Source organism: Salvelinus alpinus, chromosome 32 (assembly GCF_045679555.1).
Source record: "Salvelinus alpinus chromosome 32, SLU_Salpinus.1, whole genome shotgun sequence".
NCBI lineage: Eukaryota > Metazoa > Chordata > Actinopteri > Salmoniformes > Salmonidae > Salvelinus > Salvelinus alpinus.
This window is the reverse complement of record NC_092117.1, coordinates 14,942,648-14,962,945: the sequence shown is the minus strand read 5'-3', so window position 1 is coordinate 14,962,945 and position 20,298 is coordinate 14,942,648. Positions and strand designations below refer to the sequence as shown.

The window sequence follows — 20,298 nt, the reverse complement described above, 5'->3', positions numbered from 1 at the left end:
GACCGTTTCAGGTCCTCAGTGAGGTGCCCGCCTAGGAACTCGAAGTTTTAAACCGTCTCCACTAAGGCCCTGTCGATGTGGATGGGGGTGTTTTTCCTCTTCTGTCTCCTGTAGTCTACGATCAGCTCCATCGTTCTTCTTGTCCAGGTGGGATAGGGCGGTTTGCAGTGCAACAGCGATTGTGTCGTCCGTGGATCTTTTGGGGCGGTATGCAAATTGGAGTGGGTCTAGCGTGTCAGGAACAGTGGAGGTGATATGGTCCTTGACAAGCCTCTCAAAGTACTTCATGATAACAGAGGTCGGTGCTACGGGGCGATAGTCATTTAGTTCAGTGACCTTAGCTTGCTTGGGTACAGGAACAATGGTGGACATCTTGAATCAAGTGGGGACAACAGACTGCGATAGGGAGAGATTGAATATGTCCGTAAACACTCCAGCCTGCTGGTCTGCGCATGCACTGAGGACGCGGCTTGGTATGTCATCCGGGCCGGCAGCCTTGCAATGGTTGAAAATCCTACTCATGTCGACTACAGAGATCAGGAGCTCGCAGTCCTCGTGAGAATCAGAAGCCCACAATGGCGGTTCTGTGTTGTTTTCCTCAAAGCAGGCAAAGAATGTGTTAAGTTTGTCTGGGAGTGAGGTGTCGGTGTCACTGACGTGGCTGGTTTTCTCTTTATAATCAGTGATTATCTGAAGTCCCTGCCATATGCATCTCGCATCTGAGCCATTTAATTACAACTCCACTTTGTCACTGTAATGTCTTTTTGCCTCTTTGATTGACTTACAGTGCATTTATAAAGTGTTCACACCCTTCGACTTTTTCCACATTTTGTTGTGTTACAAGGTGGAATTAAAATGGATTTCATTGTCGTTTTTTTGTCAACGATCGACATAAAATACTCTGTAATATCAAAGTGGAAGCGAAATTCGAACATTTGTAAAAAAAATATATATTATAATAATATGAAAAAAATATATATACATCATCTTGATTACAAGTATTAAACCTCCTGAGTCAATACATGTTAGAATCACCTTTGGCACCGATTACAGCTGTGAGTCTTTCTGGTTAATTCTCTAAGAGCTTTGCACACCTGAATTGTACAATATTTGCACATTATTCTTTAAAAAAGTCTTCAAGCTCTGTCAAGTTAGTTGTTGATCCTTGCTACAGCCATTTTCACGTAATGGCATAGATTTTCAAGCCAATTTAAGTCAAAACTGTATCTAGGCCACTCATCAACATTCAATTTCGACTTGGTATGCAACTCCAGTGTTTGGCCTTGTGTTTAAGGTTATTGTCCTGCGAAAGGTAAATTTGTCTCTCAGTGTCTGTTGGAAAGCAAACTGAGCCAGGTTTTCCTCTAGGATTTTGCCTGTCCTTACCTCTATTCCATTATTATGATTGTTGTTGTAATTTTTTTCCTGTTTTCTCCCCAAATTCGTGATTATGATGTTGTCTCATCGCTGCAACTCCCCAACGGGATCGGGAGAGGCGAAGGTCGAGTCATGCGTCTTCCGAAACATGACCCGCCAAGCCACGCTTCTTAACACAACTTGGAAGCCAGCTGCACCAATGTGTCGGAGGAAACACTGTTCAACTGACGACCAAAGTCAGCCTGCAGGCACCCGGCCCACCACAAGGAGTCACTAGAGCACGATAAACCAAGTAAAGCCCCTCGACCAAACCCTCCCCTAACCCAGATGATGATGGGCCAATTGTGAGCCACCCTATGGGACTCACGGTCATGGCCGGTTGTGACACAGCCGGGGATCAAACCCCAGGCTGTTGTCACGTTCGTCGAAAGGATCGGACCAAGGCGCAGCGTGCGTAGAGTTCCACATCTTTTAATTAAATGAAACTCACCAAACAAAACAATAAAGCACAAGAACAAACAAAACGTGAAGCTACTGGTGTGCACACAGGCAACTATCTGTAGACAAGATCCCACAAACCACAAATGGGGAAAAATGGCTACCTAAATATGATCCCCAATCAGAGACAACGATAAACAGCTGTCTCTGATTGGGAAGCATACCAGGCCAACATAAACCATTAATCACCTAGATGACCCACCCTAGTCACTATCACGCCCCAACCAACATAGAGAATAAACAGCTCTCTATGGTCAGGGCGTGACAGCTGTAGTGACGCCCGAACACTGCGAAGCAGTGCCTTAGACCACTGCACTGCTCGGGAGGCCTATTCCATTTAATTTTATGGAATAGAGGAAAGGAAAGGAAAAATCCCTGGCCGATGACAAGCATACCCATAACATGATGCAGCCACCACTATGCTTGAAAATATGGAGTGGTACTCAGTGATGTGTTGTGTTAGATTTGCCCCAAACATAACGCTTTGTATTTAGGACATAAAGTAAATTTATTAACCACATTTTTTGCAGTTTTACTTTCGTGCCTAAATGCAAACAGGATCCATGTTTTCAAATATTTTATTCTGTACAGGTGTCCCTCTTTTCACTCTGTCATTTAGGTTAGTATTGTGGAGTAACTACAATGTTGTTGATCCATCCTCAGTTTTCTCCTATCACAGCCATTAAGCTCTGTAACTGTTTTAAGGTCACCATTGGCCTCATTGTGAAATCCCTGAGCGGTTTCCTTCCTCTCTGGCAACTAAGTTAGGAAGGACACATGTATCTTTGTAGTGACTGTGTGTATTGATACACCATCCAAAGTGTAATTAATAACTTCACCATTTTCAAAGGGATATTCAATGTCTGCTTTAATATTTTACCCATCTACCAATAGGTGCCCTTCTTTGCGAGGCATTTCAAAACCTTCCTGGTGTTTGTGGTTGAATCTGTGTTTGACATTCACTGCTCGACTGAGGGACCTTATAGATAATTGTATGTGTGGGGTACAGAGATGAGGTAGTCATTAAAAAATCATGTTAACACTATTATTGTCAGGTTTTGGCCAAGACTGTTTGGGTTTTGGTCACCAGATGTCCCCATTGCACCTTTTTTGTACCTTTTGTTTTTCTTGCTCTAATTATTGTTTGCACCTGTAGGTCATTCCCCTGTTAGTATTTAAACCCTGTGTGTTCCTCAGTTCCTTGCTCAGTGTTTGTAAGTTAGCACCCAGCCCCAGCCTTGTTTTATACAGATATTTCTCTTGTTGGATTTTCCAGAGGTTCTCTGGTTTAGTTCTTGTGTATTATTTGAGTAGTCTTTTGAGGTTTGTTTTTCCCTGCTGTTTTTTACCACTTTGTGGAGTTTCTTTTGTATTTTGGAGGATTTCCATTTTGTGCCTCTTGGCTTTATTTTTGGACATTGTGGATTTAGTTTCTTTGCCTGAAGATTTTGTTCTTTAATTAAACCACCATCTCTAGTACTGCTGTGTCTGCCTCATCTTCTGGGTTCTGACGATTATTAGTGACTGTTTCTCGCACCGGGTCCTGACAATTATTGCACACAGAGTGAGTCCATGCAACTTATTATGTGACTTGTTAAGCACATTTTTACTCCTGAACGTATTTAGGTTTGCCATAAAAAAGGGCTTGAATACTTATTGACTCTGAAGACATTTCAGCTTTTCATTTTTTATTAATTTGTAAACATTTCTAAAAACATATTCCCACTTTGATGTTATGGGGTATTGTGTGCAGGCTTGTGACACAAAATCAAAATTTAATCAATTTTAAATTCAGGCTGTAACACAACAAAATGTGGAAAAAGTCAAGAGGTGTGAATACTTTCTGAAGGCACTGTGTGGAGGTCATAGCTGGTCTGTTAGTACTCGTCCATGTTCCCAGTCACCTTACCGTAGTTAAATGCGGTGGCTCACGCAGTTACTAGGCAAAACATGTTGGCATCATGTTACAATAGAAACAACTGTTCTTCTCAGTTATCGACTTATGGATCTCTTGGTCTCCTTGATGAATGCAAATGTAAATAACTTCTTGCCCAGTGCCATGATAAATAAAGCAATCCAAACTACAGAACTGTTGGAGTGCAATGACCCCTAACCCTAGAGTTTGGTTCAAAGCTCCGGCAAGTCATTAGAAACTACAGCAAGTATAAGTATGTGAGGGATGCAGGGAGAAGGAAAGAGTGGTAGATGAGTTATGCAATCTGAATATGTGAGCTGCCCTGGCAGAGAAGTTGAGGAGGTGGGGGTTGTTTGGGGTAGGGGGGTCAGAAGGGGGGTGCATGTGTGCCCTGTGGGACCCCCCCACCTCCCTGGCAGGGCCTCAGGACTCTCAGATAACTTTCTCCTCCTAAAGTTTCAGACTGAATAATTCCCTGCACCGTACTAAATATATTGAGTGTACAAAACATGCTCTTTCCATGACCAACTGACCAGGTGAATCCAGGTGAAAGCTGTCACTTGTTAAATCCACTTCAATCAGTGTAGATGAAGGGGAGGAGACAAGTTAAAGAAGGCTTTTTAAGCCTTGAGACAATTGAGACATGGATTGTGTATGTGTACCATTCAGAGGGTGAATGGACAAGACAAAAGATTTAAGTGCCTTTGAACGGGGTACGGTAGTAGGTACCAGGCGCACCGGTTTGTGTCATGAACTGCAATGCTGCAGGGTTTTTCACACTCAACAGTTTCCTGTGTGTATCAAGAATGGTCCACCACCCAAAGGACATCCAGCCAACTTGACACAACTGTGGGAAGCACTGGAGTCAACATGGGCCAGCATCCATGTGGAACACTTTCGACACCTTGTTAAGTCCACACCCTGACGAATTGAGGCTGTTCTGAGGGCAAAAAGGGGTGCAACTCAATATTAGGAAGGTGTTCTTAATGTTTTGTACACTCAATGTATATACCCTCTACTCCTCTGGGCACTCCCTTCTATACCCTCATTCTAACACACCACTGTTGTTGTTCCCTCTGCCCCTTTGGGACTCTCTGACACAAGTGCTGCATAAGCCGCGAGAGCGTACTGGCAGGCTCAGAGAGCTCTAAAAGCTATGTGAATGACTAGGCAGACAACATCAGCTCCCTCTTGGCTGTGCTGCTCAGAAGAAACTGCTCTTGTTCTAGCTTTGCAGTGTTTGTGTTTTGGAGATGAGTATTGGGCCAGAGAATCTTAGCCATGAATCTCACCCTCTGGCCCACGCAGCTCTGACTGAGGTGGGAGAAGAACACTGGAGCTCTAAGAAAGAGGGAACAGTCTCTCTCTGTCCCTGTCTCACTCAACTAAAGGGGAAGTGTCTCTTTGCTGCTTCAGTACCTCTACATGTGTAATATGCCTAGCAATACATGTACTATATTTATATGTGTAGCACTTGTGATAAATCTGCACTACTTATATATACCCAAGGCTGTTTTGAAATCTCCAACACCCTCACCTTCAGGTGCAGCACACACCACCCCCGCTTCGTTGCCATGGTTACAGTCGCTAGTGACAAACTTCCGACTCCTGCAGTCCAGTAGAGAGTTTTCGTTGCCACGGCAGCCAAGGCGTTCATAGTGGAAGAGTCCAGAGCCGGGCCCGAAATAGGAGTGCTGGAGGGCTGTGCCGATCTCACTGCAGACAGAAAGACAGGATGGACGGAGAGAGAAAGATAGATGGACAGTCAGGAGTGGAGAGGATGATTTGACATACACACCCACACACACAGCTATAAAAGTATCTCAGTAGCTCTCACCCCAGTCCAAGCTGTTTGCAGATCACACTGGCATCGCGGTCGGTCCAGTGTGTATCACATACCGCCCCCCACTGGCCATTTAGGTATACCTCCAGACGCCCGCTCTGAGGGGAGGACCCACCTACCAACCTGGCAGCTCCTGGAGAGGAGGGAGAGGGGAGAGGAGAGAGAAGAGAGGGCATTAAGGTATGGTACAGCATCAGAGATTGTGAAATAATTTGAAATAACAAGTAGAACATCTTTCTCTCACACCCATCAGAAACAGACAGACAGACAGATTGCTCCCTCTGTCACGTTCCTGACCTTATTTCCCTTGTTTTGTATTTATTTAGTATGGTCAGGGCGTGAGTTGGGGTGGGCAGTCTATATTATTTGTTTCTATGTTTAGGTTTGTTCGTTTGGCCTAATATGGTTCTCAATCAGAGACAGGTGTTTGTCATTGTCTCTGATTGGGAGCCATATTAAGGTAGGCTGTTTTCACTGGTTGTTTGTGGGTGATTGTTGCTGTGTCTGTGTTTGTTCGCCACACGGTACTGTTTTGTTCCTGTTCGTGCGTTCATGTTTTATATGTTCTCAAGTTCAGGTCTGTTCACGTCGTTTATTGTTTTGTAGTTTGTTCAAGTGTTTTTTCGTCTTCGTTTAATAAACGATAGTATGTATTCAAACCACGCTGGGCTTTGGTCCGATCCTTGCTCTTCCTCAGACGAGGAGGAAGACGAACGTTACACCCTCGTTAATTATAAATCCAAAAGGTGTGATTATCTCAGGATAATTGCATAGAGCACTTACATATTTCAACCTGGTAGGCACGCACCCGAAAAGCACACATGGGCACGCATGCGTTCACACACATACACGTTAACTGATAAAGGTTAACCGTTTGAAAGAGAAAGCTTGGGAGAGCTAGACAGAGACAGACTGATAATGACAGCAAATACAGATGTAGCTAAACAGATTTCAAAACGGGGGTATTGCCTCTGGCATTACATACAAGCAAGGTTCTGACAGGCCAGTAAAAAGACAGACGGTTGTCTAATGGACAGGCAGGGATACACTCCCATTGGGGGGCGGGAGTCACAGAGAGAACAATATCAGCTGCCTGATGGATAGGTGGAAAACACAGTGGGAGGAGCTTACTGACAGACTGGAAGACAGACAGGATATATTGGGGCGTAGACAGATTGAGAAACAAAAACCATGCAGGCAAGAAACACAGATAGACATAGACAGACAGGCACATAGGTTGCCTAGACAGATGGAGACATAGATCTCCTGCCAGAGCAATATGATCACCCCCAAAACACTGCAAAAATACAAAGATACCTAGCGATTACTTTTTGACCACTTTGGAATTCATACACCACTATAAATAATCTGGTTCCAGGTAGTTACCCAGCAGTACTGATTCCCTTGAAGTAAGTTTTAGTCGGTAAATCCTCACCCTGGTGGCAGTCGCAGTAGGCCCAGCCGATGGCTCCAGAGCTCTGGCGGAAGAAGCACCAGGGGTTGGATTCGCGGTCGGGGTTGCGGCAGTAGCTGTGGTCACCCAGCCCCCGGCTCGGGTACTGCAGGACGTAGTCTGGGAACTCTGTCCACTTTAAGCAGGGTGATCCAGAGTCAGTCTGAGACACGGAGCCATTGTAGTAACCCAGCTCAGTGAAGCCCTCTAAACAGGACAGAGGAGCTAGGGAGACAGAGTCACATTCAGATACAATACTATGGGTTAATCAATGGATGAGCTTCTTAGTTAACATAGTATAGCAATAATTATTTTTGTGAGACGAAGTGGGGGGGTAAAGCTGAGTTTTAAAATTAAGTCACAATTAGCCAGGCAAGGTTTAAAAAGATGTCCTCTCCTTTGTCTCTCTCTTTTGTTTCCGATCCTCAGAGGTATAGAAGTGAGTCACCTGACTGGTCAGACTGACAGCCCGGTGCTGCAGTGCAGGGGCCAGAGTATTTGTGTAGGTCTGCTTTGCTGAGTCACAGAGCGTGGCGGGCTACCTTCAGACAACCTGAAAACATGAGCCCTTACTACAACCCATCTGTGTCTGTGTATGCTTGTGTGTCTGTATCGCTTAGGAATTGTCCTTGAAATGCACCCTAGGCATACATGTCTTAAAATTATATTAAACATTAAAATCCTTCATGATTATTTTCTCAATGCTGTTGAAAGGATAGTTTGATCAGAGCATAGACACTGTATACCACTTTGGAGTGGACGACAATTCCTCAAGAGGGGTGGATGCTTGTCTTGAGAATCCAGAGCTTACTGGGAAACTGAAACTCACTGCAATGCAATCCTCTGAATATTCAGACCTTATTAATTCCAGAATCATTCGACTGGGTCTACAAGTGCTGCAGCTCTATCCTCTAATTGCCTTTGTGAAGACGTGAGCTGGAATTGTGATGGGAAACCTGAGCTCAGGGGCTCAGTTTTACAAACTCATCTATACAGGTTAAAGAGCCTCTGGGACCACCTATAAAGCTGACCCATCACATTAAATAGGGGTGGGACATTAAACACAAGCATACATTCATCTGGTCCACAGATTGAGTTTTAAAGGGGGGTGGGTCTGTGGTTTAATGACAACCAGAGCCAGGGTGAGTCCTGAACCTGCTCCATAAACCCATGTATTTCCAATGGATCAATGTCTGGTAATACATCATGCAAAAAATGGAGACAATTTATTGAATTAGTCAGTTAAAGCAAATCCAGAATAAATATATCTCCAACTTAATTTTGAGTTCCTTTCCACGGCTCTGAGCATCGCGTGTTTAATCCCAGTGCCAGGCACTCGTTTTGTAATTGTAGTTTTCCTGTTTGAACCCCATCCTTAACCCTAAATTTAACCACTCAGAATGAATGCCTAAACATTAGTCATAATCTATAGATGGCACCACACTCCATAATAAAAAGGGAAACACACTCCATAATCTCTGTTGCCTGCAGTTATGGCAAATGTCTCCATTTGCCTTGGATGTTACGTTGACTAATTATCAGTCCCTTTTCAAGGGGCTATGTGTCACGGATAGCTAGGAGTGGTGGGTGTGGAGTCAGGCGCAGAGAGCAATGCTTCCAATGCATACGTTTATTAAGCTGGGTCTAGCCAACAAACAGGCAAAATGACCAATAAACAGGTATGTCTCCAAAACCAGGGAAAGATAACCGACATCAAAATACGTATCAGCAAAACAATTTCACCACTGACAGTGAGAATAAGCCTGCACAAAAGCAGGCGGGCCCTGGAAGTTTAAATAGGCCATAATTAACAACAAATAAGTAACAGGTGAAAACAATCAAGACAAAACTAACAGAAAAGAAAAAGGAATCGGTGGCAGCTAGTAGACCGGTGACGACGACCGCCGAGCGCCGCCCGAACAGGGAGAGGAGCCACCTTCGGTGGAAGTCGTGACACTATGTATGGGTAGAATTGCCTAATAATCCATCTTTAGTAGTAGCTAATATTCACCTTTAGGTCCATGCTTCCTGTGATATGTAACTGATATGGCAGTACCTCAGGCCATGGTGTGTGCGTACTGTAAATGATATGAAGGAGAGACGCGCTAACATCCCTCTGGAGCCAGGTGTTAAACCCTGAGGAGAGTGGAGGGAAGTGGATATGGGTACTGGGGTCCAGCCAGGGAAGGAAGACACCCTCATCACGTACCTAAACTCCTCCTCCTGAACTCTCTAAACCAGTGGATTAGGGGCCGCAAGTCCTTTCAGTTGTCGTTGGGTAAACATTCACACCTGTGAGCGATCGCTAGCAAATCTACACCCGCCCAGTGTGTGGTCTAACCCCTGTCTGTGTTTGTTTGAGGGACTGCCGGTTTGCATTCGCACAGTCTTAGTGACTTAGTTAAGACCAACCAACTCCCGCTGCTGTGTAGTGAAAGCTACAACCGAAAGCCAGCAGAATATGCTGGTTTTGGTGTTAGGAGTTCATACTGCAATGAAAGACCTAGTTAAGCTGCAGCTGGCCAGGAACAGAGCGGCATGTCTTGCTCTTCATTGTAATCAGAGGGCTGATATAAATACTATGCATGCCAGTCTCTCTTGGCTAAGAGTTGAGGAGAGACTGACTGCATCACTTCTTCTTTTCATTAGAAACATTCATGTGTTGAAAATCTCAAATTGTTTGCATAGTCAACTTACACACAGCTCTGACACACACACTTACCCCACCAGACATGCCACCAGGGGTCTTTTCACAGTAGAGAAACCAGAACAAATTCAAGAAAGCGCACAGTATTATATAGAGCCATTATTGCAATATCATATTGCTCAAATAAACAGCAAATCTGGTTTCAAAAAACAAGACAAAGCAACACCTCACGGCACAAAGCCTCTCCCCTATTTGACCTAGACAGTTTGTGTGTATGTATTGATATGTAGGCTACGTGTGCCTTTTTTAATTGATGTAGTTCTGTCCTTGAGATGTTCTTGTCTATTAATGTCCTGTATTATGCCATGTTCTGTGTGGACCCCAGGAAGAGTAGCTGCTGCTTTCCCAACAGCTAATGGGGATCCTAATAAAATACCAAATACCATGCAGTGAGAGACAAGACTGGAGAGGGTATCCACAGATTGATGCCTGAGAGAGAAGACATCTTGAAAGAGGAATACTCTGCTCAATTCCAGATTGACCTCTTGCCCCAAATCCTGGTTACATTATGTAGATCTGAAAGGATTGGCTAGGTACAGATGTAGGATCTTAATTTCATAACCATGTTGCAGAAGAACATTCCTGCATGCAGGAAACAGAACATTTAAAACTTGTACTGTATTCGAGGTTTAAAAAGTCTTCTGAAGTTTGTAATTTCAGACTTGATTTTCCCTTACGAAAAATGTATCAACCCCTATAAAAAATATCCATCAATTATAATCCACATTTCCTGTTGCTGCAGGATTATTTTCCTGCTGTAGAAAACTGGCTCAAATTAAGATCCGACATCTGTATGCGAAAGACGGTATTAGCTCCACCTTGCTCTTTGATAGACTAGATAGATAAACCAGATAGAATAGTTTTGAATGTGCATTTTTCTTACACCTATCCAATCCTTTCAGATGTCAGCAGTGCCTAAGGGTTGGAGTCTGTCTTTGTCAAGATGGATCACAGAGGTAGATTGAGAGATTTGTTGGGGTCAATGAGTGCTGGAAGTCAAGTTTCAAGTTTTTTTTAATGTCACATGCACAAGTACAGTGAAATGCATTAACCCCAACAATGCAGTAATTAATAACAAAGTAATACAAAAAATAACAAGGTAGAACAAAAACACACAATATATAAAAAATGACAACTAATAAGAACACAATAAAGTAAGTAAGCATAATATATACAGGGTCAGTTCAGGTACCATACCTACAATGTGCAAAGACACTGGATCGATAGAGGTAGATATGTACAGTACAGGGGTTAGGTAACTAGGCATCAATATATAAGATAAACAGAGTAGCAGCAACATATATGATGATTGTATGTGAGTGGGTGTTGTGTAGAGCCTTCCTCTTACACCGCCTAATATAGAGGTCCTGGATGGCAGGGAGCTTGGCCCCAGTGATGTACTGGGCTGTACTGGGCTGTCCGCACCTGTCTCAGGCGCAGTTTGTCTTCTAAGCCCTCCTATGCTGTCAACATCATGGCAGGTACCATTGAATAATACCAAGTGTGATTGACAGTTATTTGTCCCAACTCCCAGTCTAAATGACTCCCCAGAAAGCAAAGCCAAAACGTCTTATCCTCACAGAGGGTGTGCTTTTCTTTCCTCTTCAACTAAACTGTGTTCTCATTTTTCAATTTGTATCTGCCATTCCCTAAGGCATTTAATATTTTAGAAAGTAAATATGGTTTTGAGACACTGAGATGTTTTTATGTACTAAGCTGATCCTAAATCCTTCTGAGTCACCACTATCTGTGATGGGGTTTCTTCTCAGCACGTCTCAATCTCACAATGATTCCACCTCGTCCAGCTTCCCTGCCTGGCATATTGAGAGGAGATACATATTTGATAGAGTTCACACAGTGTGAGGGTGCCAGACACAGAAAGGTTATTAGGAAAGGTTACCGGAAGACACTGATCCTTAAACACACACGCACGTGCCACACAAACAGACACACGCTCACACACAGATTCAAACACACACATGGACAAGCTTACGCTGCAGACACAAACACAAACACACAAAACCCCAAAGACAAATCAAAAGATCACCAGCACGTGAAAGCAGACGTGCTGTATTGAATGTGTATGTGTATGGATAACCTCAGTTCCCATGCAGAGGAGGAACTGAGTGAGTATATGAATGCATGCATTGAGAGCAAGAAACTGAGTATGCACGTGGGTGTCATAAAAATGTTCCACTGTCCATCCTAGATTTAATAAGCTCTAAAGTCTCTTAGCATAGCTCACATTCTATCCCTGATGGGTGTCTATAGTTGAGCCACAAATGGAGACAACCATCTATAAGACCCAGACTGGAACTCCCGTTGAGACCCCATAACATAACAGTAACTTCAGCGAAGACAAGAACCAGACATACAGTATCTGGTTGATGGAAAGTGGGAGTCTTTATCAGAGATGATGTCAGGGCTCTAAAAGCAGGGCCTTGTTTAAATCAGGGCCACTCGCATTTCCATAAGTGAAAGCCTGAACATGAGGCAATCTGGTAGGAATCTCATTCTGTCTGAGCATGAACTAGGAGTCTAAGGCGTGGGATGGGTAAAGGGGGGGTTGGTAGGGTTGGATAAGATATTAGCATCGCGCCCGAGGGATCCAAAGGATTGGACCTGCCTGGGCATGGAGGGTGTGGTGATGGTTCAAAGACTAATTGGTATATGAGATGAAATGTTGTATCTATCATCCCAACGCTTTCATCTAATAACCATCCATTTCCATGTACATGCTAAAATTCATATCACATTACAAGCTGAACGAGAGATCAAGTGTTCCCTTCATCTACTCAGCAATACTGAGCACTGTGTGATTTTGCCTATTTCTTAGCTGCAGGGATCCGGCTTGGATGAATCCCTAACCGTCAAAAAGGAGAACTCTATTTTTTTTCTAGGGAAAAGCAGCTAATACCAAAGCTGGTTATGTGTCTTTTGGTTGTGGATAAGACGTTTTTGAAATGAGGTTAAAGAGAGCGAGAGCAGGGCCTCCCGGGTGGCACAGTGGTCTAGGGCACTGCATCGCAGTGCTAGCTGCGCCACCAGAGTCTCTGGGTTCGCACCCAGGCTCTGTCGCAGCCGGGCCGCGACCGGGAGGTCCGTGGGGCGACGCACAATTGGCCTAGCGTCGTCCGGGTTAGGGAGGGTTTGGCCGGTAGGGATATCCTTGTCTCATCGCGCTTCAGCGACTCCTGTGGCGGGCCGGGCGCAGCGCGCGCTAACCAAGGGGGCCAGGTGCACGGTGTTTCCTCCGACACATTGGTGCGGCTGGCTTCCGGGTTGGAGGCGCGCTGTGTTAAGAAGCAGTGCGGCTTGGTTGGGTTGTGCTTAAGAGGACGCGTGGCTTTCGACCTTCGTCTCTCCCGAGCCCGTACGGGAGTTGTAGCGATGAGACAAGATAGTAATTACTAGCGATTGGATACCACGAAAATTGGGGAGAAAAAGGGGATAAAATAAAAAATAAAAAAAGAGAGCGAGAGCAAGAGATGTTGAACGTTGCCTAACTATCGTCCCATCCTTCAGGGGCCCAATCAGAATCACCATCTGATTATGAGCAGTGCTGGTGACAAAGGACTCGCTAATAACGGCTTTAGCAGAGGAAGGGGGCATTTTTGATAGAGGGCTTTTTCAAGCTTTTAATCTGAATTCGTGACATTTTGCTGAAACAACACACCGCCATCTCATATCCACACCCCACATCATCCCACTAAGTATGTACATTTAAGCTATTCATTTAATGCTGCTTAGTTTTTTATCCATGTCCTTAGACGATTTGGAAGAATCACAATGATGGATGGATGCAATCAAGACCTATTAGAAATAAGAGGAACAGGAAAAGCGGTGTCTACCTGCACTCTGCAGAGTATTTAGGTAGGTGTCTTGAGAGATGACCTGCAAAAAACAAGACAACATAATATGAAGCTTCAGGCCTATGCCACTTAGAGCAAGTGTCCCACATTAGGTTATGGATGCTTGTTCATTAGTAGCCCCTTATGTCCTATAAGTAGCCTTGCGGATTGTTTGAAGCTTTCATACGCAACAACTTATTATCTCACTCTCCCTGTTGTATTATATTGTATTGTAGCCTACTTGTAGTCATATGGTATTACTCTATCATGCTATTCTGTGGATCAGTGAAAATAATTGTAACATTGTGTTAACCATGTTTATCTCTCTTCTCTTCTGCTATATTTTCAATTACTTCGTCACCACTGAGGCTGGGAACAGGAGGCATAGTTTAGAATGTCTATGCATAACGCAATAAAATGATTGCAGGGTTAAGTTAAGGGGTGCTACTTTAAGGCACCATTATCACAACCGAGGCCACTGAAATCAATACTGTCACGCATGGGAAACAGCACGCGGTGACGCAATGTCTGGGACTAGGTCTACTTTCGGTATAGCATAGTCTGCACATTAGTCAGTTGAACTCTAATAATTCCATCTGTCAATCTAATGGAGACGGGGGCAGCTGGGGTAATGCCTGAAGCATCCTGCATCTTAACGGCAGGAAAAACGTGCCTCTTGCAGACATCTAAAGCACAGATTTATAATGAGACACAGCTCACCAGAAAAAAGAGCTTTGAGTAATATTCTTTGGGGAAAGGGACAAGGGGCTGTAGTTCCCTAGCCTATTGGGTAACACTTTATATTAACATGAATAAGAATGAGTAAACTATTTATAAAGAGTAGCCTGTACACATTATACATAAATACGTATTTCATTATTTCTAAACATCTATAAACATGCATACAGTTCATAAGCATTTATAACTTATAATAATTTGTAAAGCATTTATAGTATGTAATATTCATGAGGCGTATTCATTTAAGACTTATTCATAAGACTTATCCATAAAGAGCAAGCAATTACTAGTCTACAATTGGCGTATTTTACTCCATTGTTTGTGCTTTTGTTATCACTTGATGTATAGCTTGTAACCATGCCTTACAAAAATGTAACGTTACTCTCAAGGAATGTCATTGGCTATGTACATCAATTGCTATTTGCAAGTGAGTATGAAGATATCATTGGATGCATTTGCTCCATTGTTTAAACTTTTATTGGTGGCTCACTCTTGCACACCTCAGACTGTAAAACGCATGAGATAATTCACCAGTGTGTTGTGAACAGCATTAGCATCGATAGTGGAATTGGCGGGTTCGGCTTCAAATAAAGGTCACCCATTGAAACTGATGCAAACTGATACAAATAGCATAATCATGCAACAATTGGACAAGATAATGCTAAACAAGGTTGGAATGTTTAAAAATAATCTGTTGTAATCGCACTGTGGATGTATTTGAATTCAGAATTGCATTGGGGGCATACCTACAGTTCATTCGGAAAGTATTCAGACCCCTTTACTTTTTCCACATTTGTTACATTACAGCCTTATTCTTAAATGAATTAAATAAAAAATGTTCCTCATCAATCTACACACAATACCCCAGAATGGCCTTGGTCAGGGAGGTGACCAAAAACCCGATGGTCACTGACAGAGCTCCAGAGTTCCTCTGTGGAGATGGGAGAATTTTCCAGAAGGACAACCATCCCTGCAGCACTGGATCAATCAGGCCTTTATGGTAGAGTAGCCAGACGGAAGCAACTCCTCAGTAAAAGACACATGACAGCCCGCTTGGAGTTTGCCAAAAGGCACCTACAGGACTCTCAGACCATGAGAAACAAGATTCTCTGGTCTAATGAAACCAAGATTGATCTCTTTGGCCTGAATGCCAAGCGTCTGGGACCATCCCTACGGTGAAGCATGGTGGTTGCAGCGTCATGCTTTGTGGATGTTTTTCAGCGGCAGAGAGACTAGTCAGGATCGAGGGAAAGATGAACGGAGCAAAGTACAGAGAGATCCTCGATGAAAACCTGCTCCAGAGCACTCAGGACCTCAGACTGGGGCGAAGGTTCACCTTCCAACATGACAACAACCCTAAGCACACAGCCAAGACAACGCAGGAGTAGCTTCGGGATAAGTCTCTGAACGTCCTTGAGTGGCCCAGCCAGAGACGGACTTGAACCCGATCGAACATCTCTGGAGAGACCTGAAAATAGCTGTGCAGCAACGCTCCCCATCCAACATGACAGAGCTTAAGAGGATCTGCAGAGAAGAATGGGAGAAACTCCCTAAATACAGGTGTGTCAAGCTTGTAGCGTCATCCCCAAGAAGACTCCAGGCTGTATTCGCTCCCAAATGTGCATCAACAAAGTACTGAGTTAAAGGTCTGAAAACTTGTGTAAATGTGAAATTCCATTTATTTATACATTTGCACAATTTTATTAAAAACAGTTTTTGCTTAGTCATTATGGGGCATTATGTGTAGATTGATGAGGGAAAAAAACAATTAATCCATTTTAGAATAAGGCTGGAATGTAACAAAATGTGGAAAACGTCAAGTGGTCTGAATAAATTCCGAATGCACTGCTATATGCACTGTACAGCCTAACCTATGGATTGTGCATCCATGAAATGGGGTATCAGCCAACTCAGTGTTGATCACGCTAATGTAGATCACTCCCTACTGACGTATGACTTGTGCAAGGGATGGCGCGGTTTGACAAAAAGATCTCTCACTATCAAATCTAATCGCCTGCAGATGACAAAAAAAATGGGGTCCTATTCAACCAAATGTACAGACTATCGTTTTCTTTATTAATTGATAGGCGCACTAACTTTGCGTATATAGGACACACAGTCAGCCTTCAGAAATAGACTGAATGTTAATAATTTATTTATATATACAGTACCAGTCAAAAGTTTGGACACACCTACACATTCAAGGGTTTTTCTTTATTTGTACTATTTTCTATATTGTATAATAATAGTGAAGACATCAAAACTATTAAATAATACATATGGAATCATGTAGTAACCAAAAAAGTGATAAACAAATTAAAATACACTACCGTTCAAAAGTTTGAGGTCACTTTGAAATGTCCTTGTTTTTGAAAGAAAATCTAATTTTTTGTCCATTAAAATAACATCAAATTGATCAGAAATATAGTGTAGACTGAGCAAGAGGACAAGTACATTAGAGTGTCTAGTTTGAGAAACAGACGCCTCACAAGTCCTCAACTGGCAGCTTCATTCAATAGTACCGGCAAAACACCAGTCTCAACATCAAGGAGAGTGATGGTGCTGCATCAGATGACCTGGCCTCCAGGAGGCCCGACCTCAAGCCAATTGAGATGGTTGTGATGAGTTGGATGGCAGAGTGAAGGAAAAGCAGCAAACAAGTGCTCAGCATATGTGGGAACTCCTTCAAAACTGTTGGAAAAGCATTCCTCATGAAGCTGTCATCAAAGCAAAGGGTGGCTACTTTGAATAATCTCAAATATAAAATATATTTTGATTTGTTTAACATTTTTTGGTTACTACATGATTCCATATGTGTTATTTCATAGGTTTGATGTCTTCACTATTATTCTACACTGTAGAAAATAGTAAAAAATAAAGAAAAAACCCTTAAATGATTAGGTGTGTCCAAACTTTTGAAGAGTACTGTATATATATTTATACTAGGGTTGGCTTATACAGCCTTATGTTAAAAACAAGCCAAGTTCAATTGCTGAGAACAATGGTCTGTCCAAAGTATTTCCTTCAACGGGCAATGAAACAAACGGATAAGGGTAGGTAGGCTTTAAATTGCTGGCGCTCAAGTTCTCTTGGGAAATTAAAATGTAGCCTATAGGGCACGATACAATCATTGGAATGAAAATAAAAAGCTTAATAATGATGCATTGCAGCAGTAGGTCTAATATGATATTCAGGTGAAAATTCAGGTGAAAATGTTTAACCTCGGAATTCGGGTTTACTGGCACACAGGAAATTGCCACGCACAGCATCGATATTGCCATTCGCGTAAGTGTATATTGGCTCCGCATAACCAATAAACTACGCGAAGTCTATTGCCTACACATTTTAATGACTGTAAATCGTAAGGAATTTTGTTAGGTTATCTATGGGTCACCTGTGTTTACCTTTCTGTTGTAAATGAATAGCCGTTCGCAAACAGAAACGCTGTGATAATGAAAGAGAAAAGCAGGCACATACCTCTCCAGAAACTGAGATCAGAAAACACCATACAATTGACAGAGAGAAGAGTCCCTTTAAAGCTTCCTTGTCCGTCATCCTTTTATATGTGTCATTGCCCGCGCCTTGAGCAGATTTCACCCATATCCAACGCAAAAAGTCAGCCTCCAAGTGCAAGCGACACTGACCAGGATAAAGAGAGCCCGATACGGACCGTCCAAAGTTAGGCGAGGCACGGGACAATGAGCCGATGGGGTTGTTTTTTCTGTGTCTGGAAAAAGATACAAAAATAATCAAAACTCCTATGTGACATTACACACCCTGTGGTACCAGCTGTGCTTCAAGCACTATAGCTTAAACGACGACCCCCTTCGTGAGGAAGTGTCACTGAAAGCAGACACCAGTGAGAGAAACACACTCTCTCGCCTTCAGTGCGATGCACATATGCCAAGTCGAGAATAAACACACAGCGAGCTCAACACTGTCTAGTTGCTTTTCACTGGCGTAATGGGGCGTCGCTGTGCGCAGAGGTAAGTTAGTGAATTGTTTTAGGTTTTATAAAGGAATATGCGATTGAGCTGAGTTGGCCCCTAACTGCATATTGCTGTGGGATTTTGAAGCCAAAATTTAATGACAAATGTTTCACCTGGATTCGATGTGCATGGTGAATTCAACCCACATCACCAAAACCAAAAAACATTCAATTAGCCCTACGCATCTCCAGAACATGCTTTCAAGGCATGGGCAGTTAAAACAACTCAATTATCAATTAAATGCATATTGCCTTCCAGTAATGATACCTAAACACATTCTCTAACATAAATCACTGTTGCATCCTCATTTAGGCAAGGTTTTGTTAGGTTAGTGCAATCCGGGTTTCTTGGGAAGTCCATACCTTAACCCCTAAGCTGTAGCACCTATTTTTTAAGGCCAGAAACGAATATAATAGTAATTTAGAGCACCCCAAGAAAACATTCCAAATTACAAACTCATGTGTTTGAGGTTTTCTCCAAATCAGCTCTAACTTCGGAAACAATCCGATAAGGTCCTACGGTCAGTGTAACACTGTGAATTAAAAACGTTGTAAAAAGTGGGATACATTTGTGAGGTGGGCGAATTGGCCTTTACTATTTATATTTTTGACAACTTTTACTTCACTACATTTCTAAAGAAAATAATGTACTTTTTACTCCATACATTTACCCTGACACCGAAAAGTACTCATTACATTTTGAATGCTTAGCAGGACAGGAAAATGGTCTAATTTACACACTTATCAAGAGAACATCCCAGGTCAACCCTACTGCCTCTGATCTGGCGGACTCACTTTGACTAAACACATGCTTCGTTTGTAAATTATGTCTGAGTGTTGGAGCCTGCCCCTGGTTATCTATACATTTAAAAAACAAGAAAATGGTGCCATCTGGTTTGCTTAATATAAGGAATTTAAAATGATTTGTACTTATACCTATATTTGAGCAATTACATTTACTTTTGATACTTAAGTATATTTAAAACTAAGTCCTTTTAGACTTTTACTCAAGTAGGATTTTACGCGGTGACTTTTACTTGAGTCATTTTCTATTAATGTATCTTTACTTTTACTCAAGTATGACAATTGGGTACTTTTTCCACTACTGCCATTAAATGTTGCTTCTAAAGCATCTCAAACAGTCAGAAGCACAAGCAGAGACCCAGCATTATCCCTAACTGGGTTTCCATCCAATTGGTGACAGATTTTCATGCAAATATTCTAAAATCCACATAAAAACATAATCATAATTTATTTAATCTGTAGCCTAATAAACTGCATGCTTTCCAGACGAGTCATAGTGGGAGGACCACACAACATGTCACCGCGTGACTCCAAATTTACTTTGATATGATGGTTATTATATCAATATTTGCGCATAAAAGCTTTTCCACCGACATTTCTCGCATCGTTTTTTTACCGACACAAAAAAATATCCCACCTTGTCTAGCATATTTTGTTTTGTCGACATTAGGAAAGTTTCCAGAAAAATGTTGTTTCCGTCAGGCCTGTCATTATAATTTTTTGATCTGACATGTAACGTTACTTTACTCACATAAAAAGGTTGGATGGAAACCTAACCTGGTCTCAGAGCATTTAGTATTATTCTGTACAGAAATCCTAGACACTCCATTTGTGACCTGTTCCAGGAATCTAGGCTTCTGTCTCAGGTCACTACTTCACAGGAGAGGCATTTGAACATATATATTTTGTTATATATAAAAAATATTTTGTTGTTGTTGCAGAAATACCTTCTGGACCATGTGAACTTTCATACTTTGACACTGTCTGCATCTGAAACGTGATAGTACGAACTGGCTAGTAACACCAGCAATACAGGCAACTCCTAGTGTGAAGCCTAAGCTCGAGACAGCCTAGCTCTGCCTAGTTGCATAGGCTCGGGAAGAGGTGAATCTGCAGTCTTCGGA

The 20,298-nt window shown here is 42.6% G+C and overlaps 1 protein-coding gene across 1 annotated transcript in view; it reads right to left on the bottom strand.

The window, feature by feature from the left end:
• The window catches only part of LOC139562206 (neurotrypsin-like), a 29,222-nt gene extending 9,607 nt beyond the window's left edge, over positions 1-19,615 (bottom strand). Inside the window, exons 1-5 of the mRNA XM_071379671.1 lie at positions 17,860-19,615; positions 13,645-13,687; positions 7,069-7,311; positions 5,628-5,766; positions 5,328-5,506 (exon numbers count right to left, since the gene is read on the bottom strand). Of these exons, the coding sequence (XP_071235772.1) occupies positions 5,328-5,506; positions 5,628-5,766; positions 7,069-7,311; positions 13,645-13,687; positions 17,860-17,937 (682 nt within the window). The 5' untranslated portion in view covers positions 17,938-19,615. The remainder of the gene's footprint in view (positions 1-5,327; positions 5,507-5,627; positions 5,767-7,068; positions 7,312-13,644; positions 13,688-17,859) is intronic.
• Between the last annotated feature and the right edge of the window lie 683 nt (positions 19,616-20,298).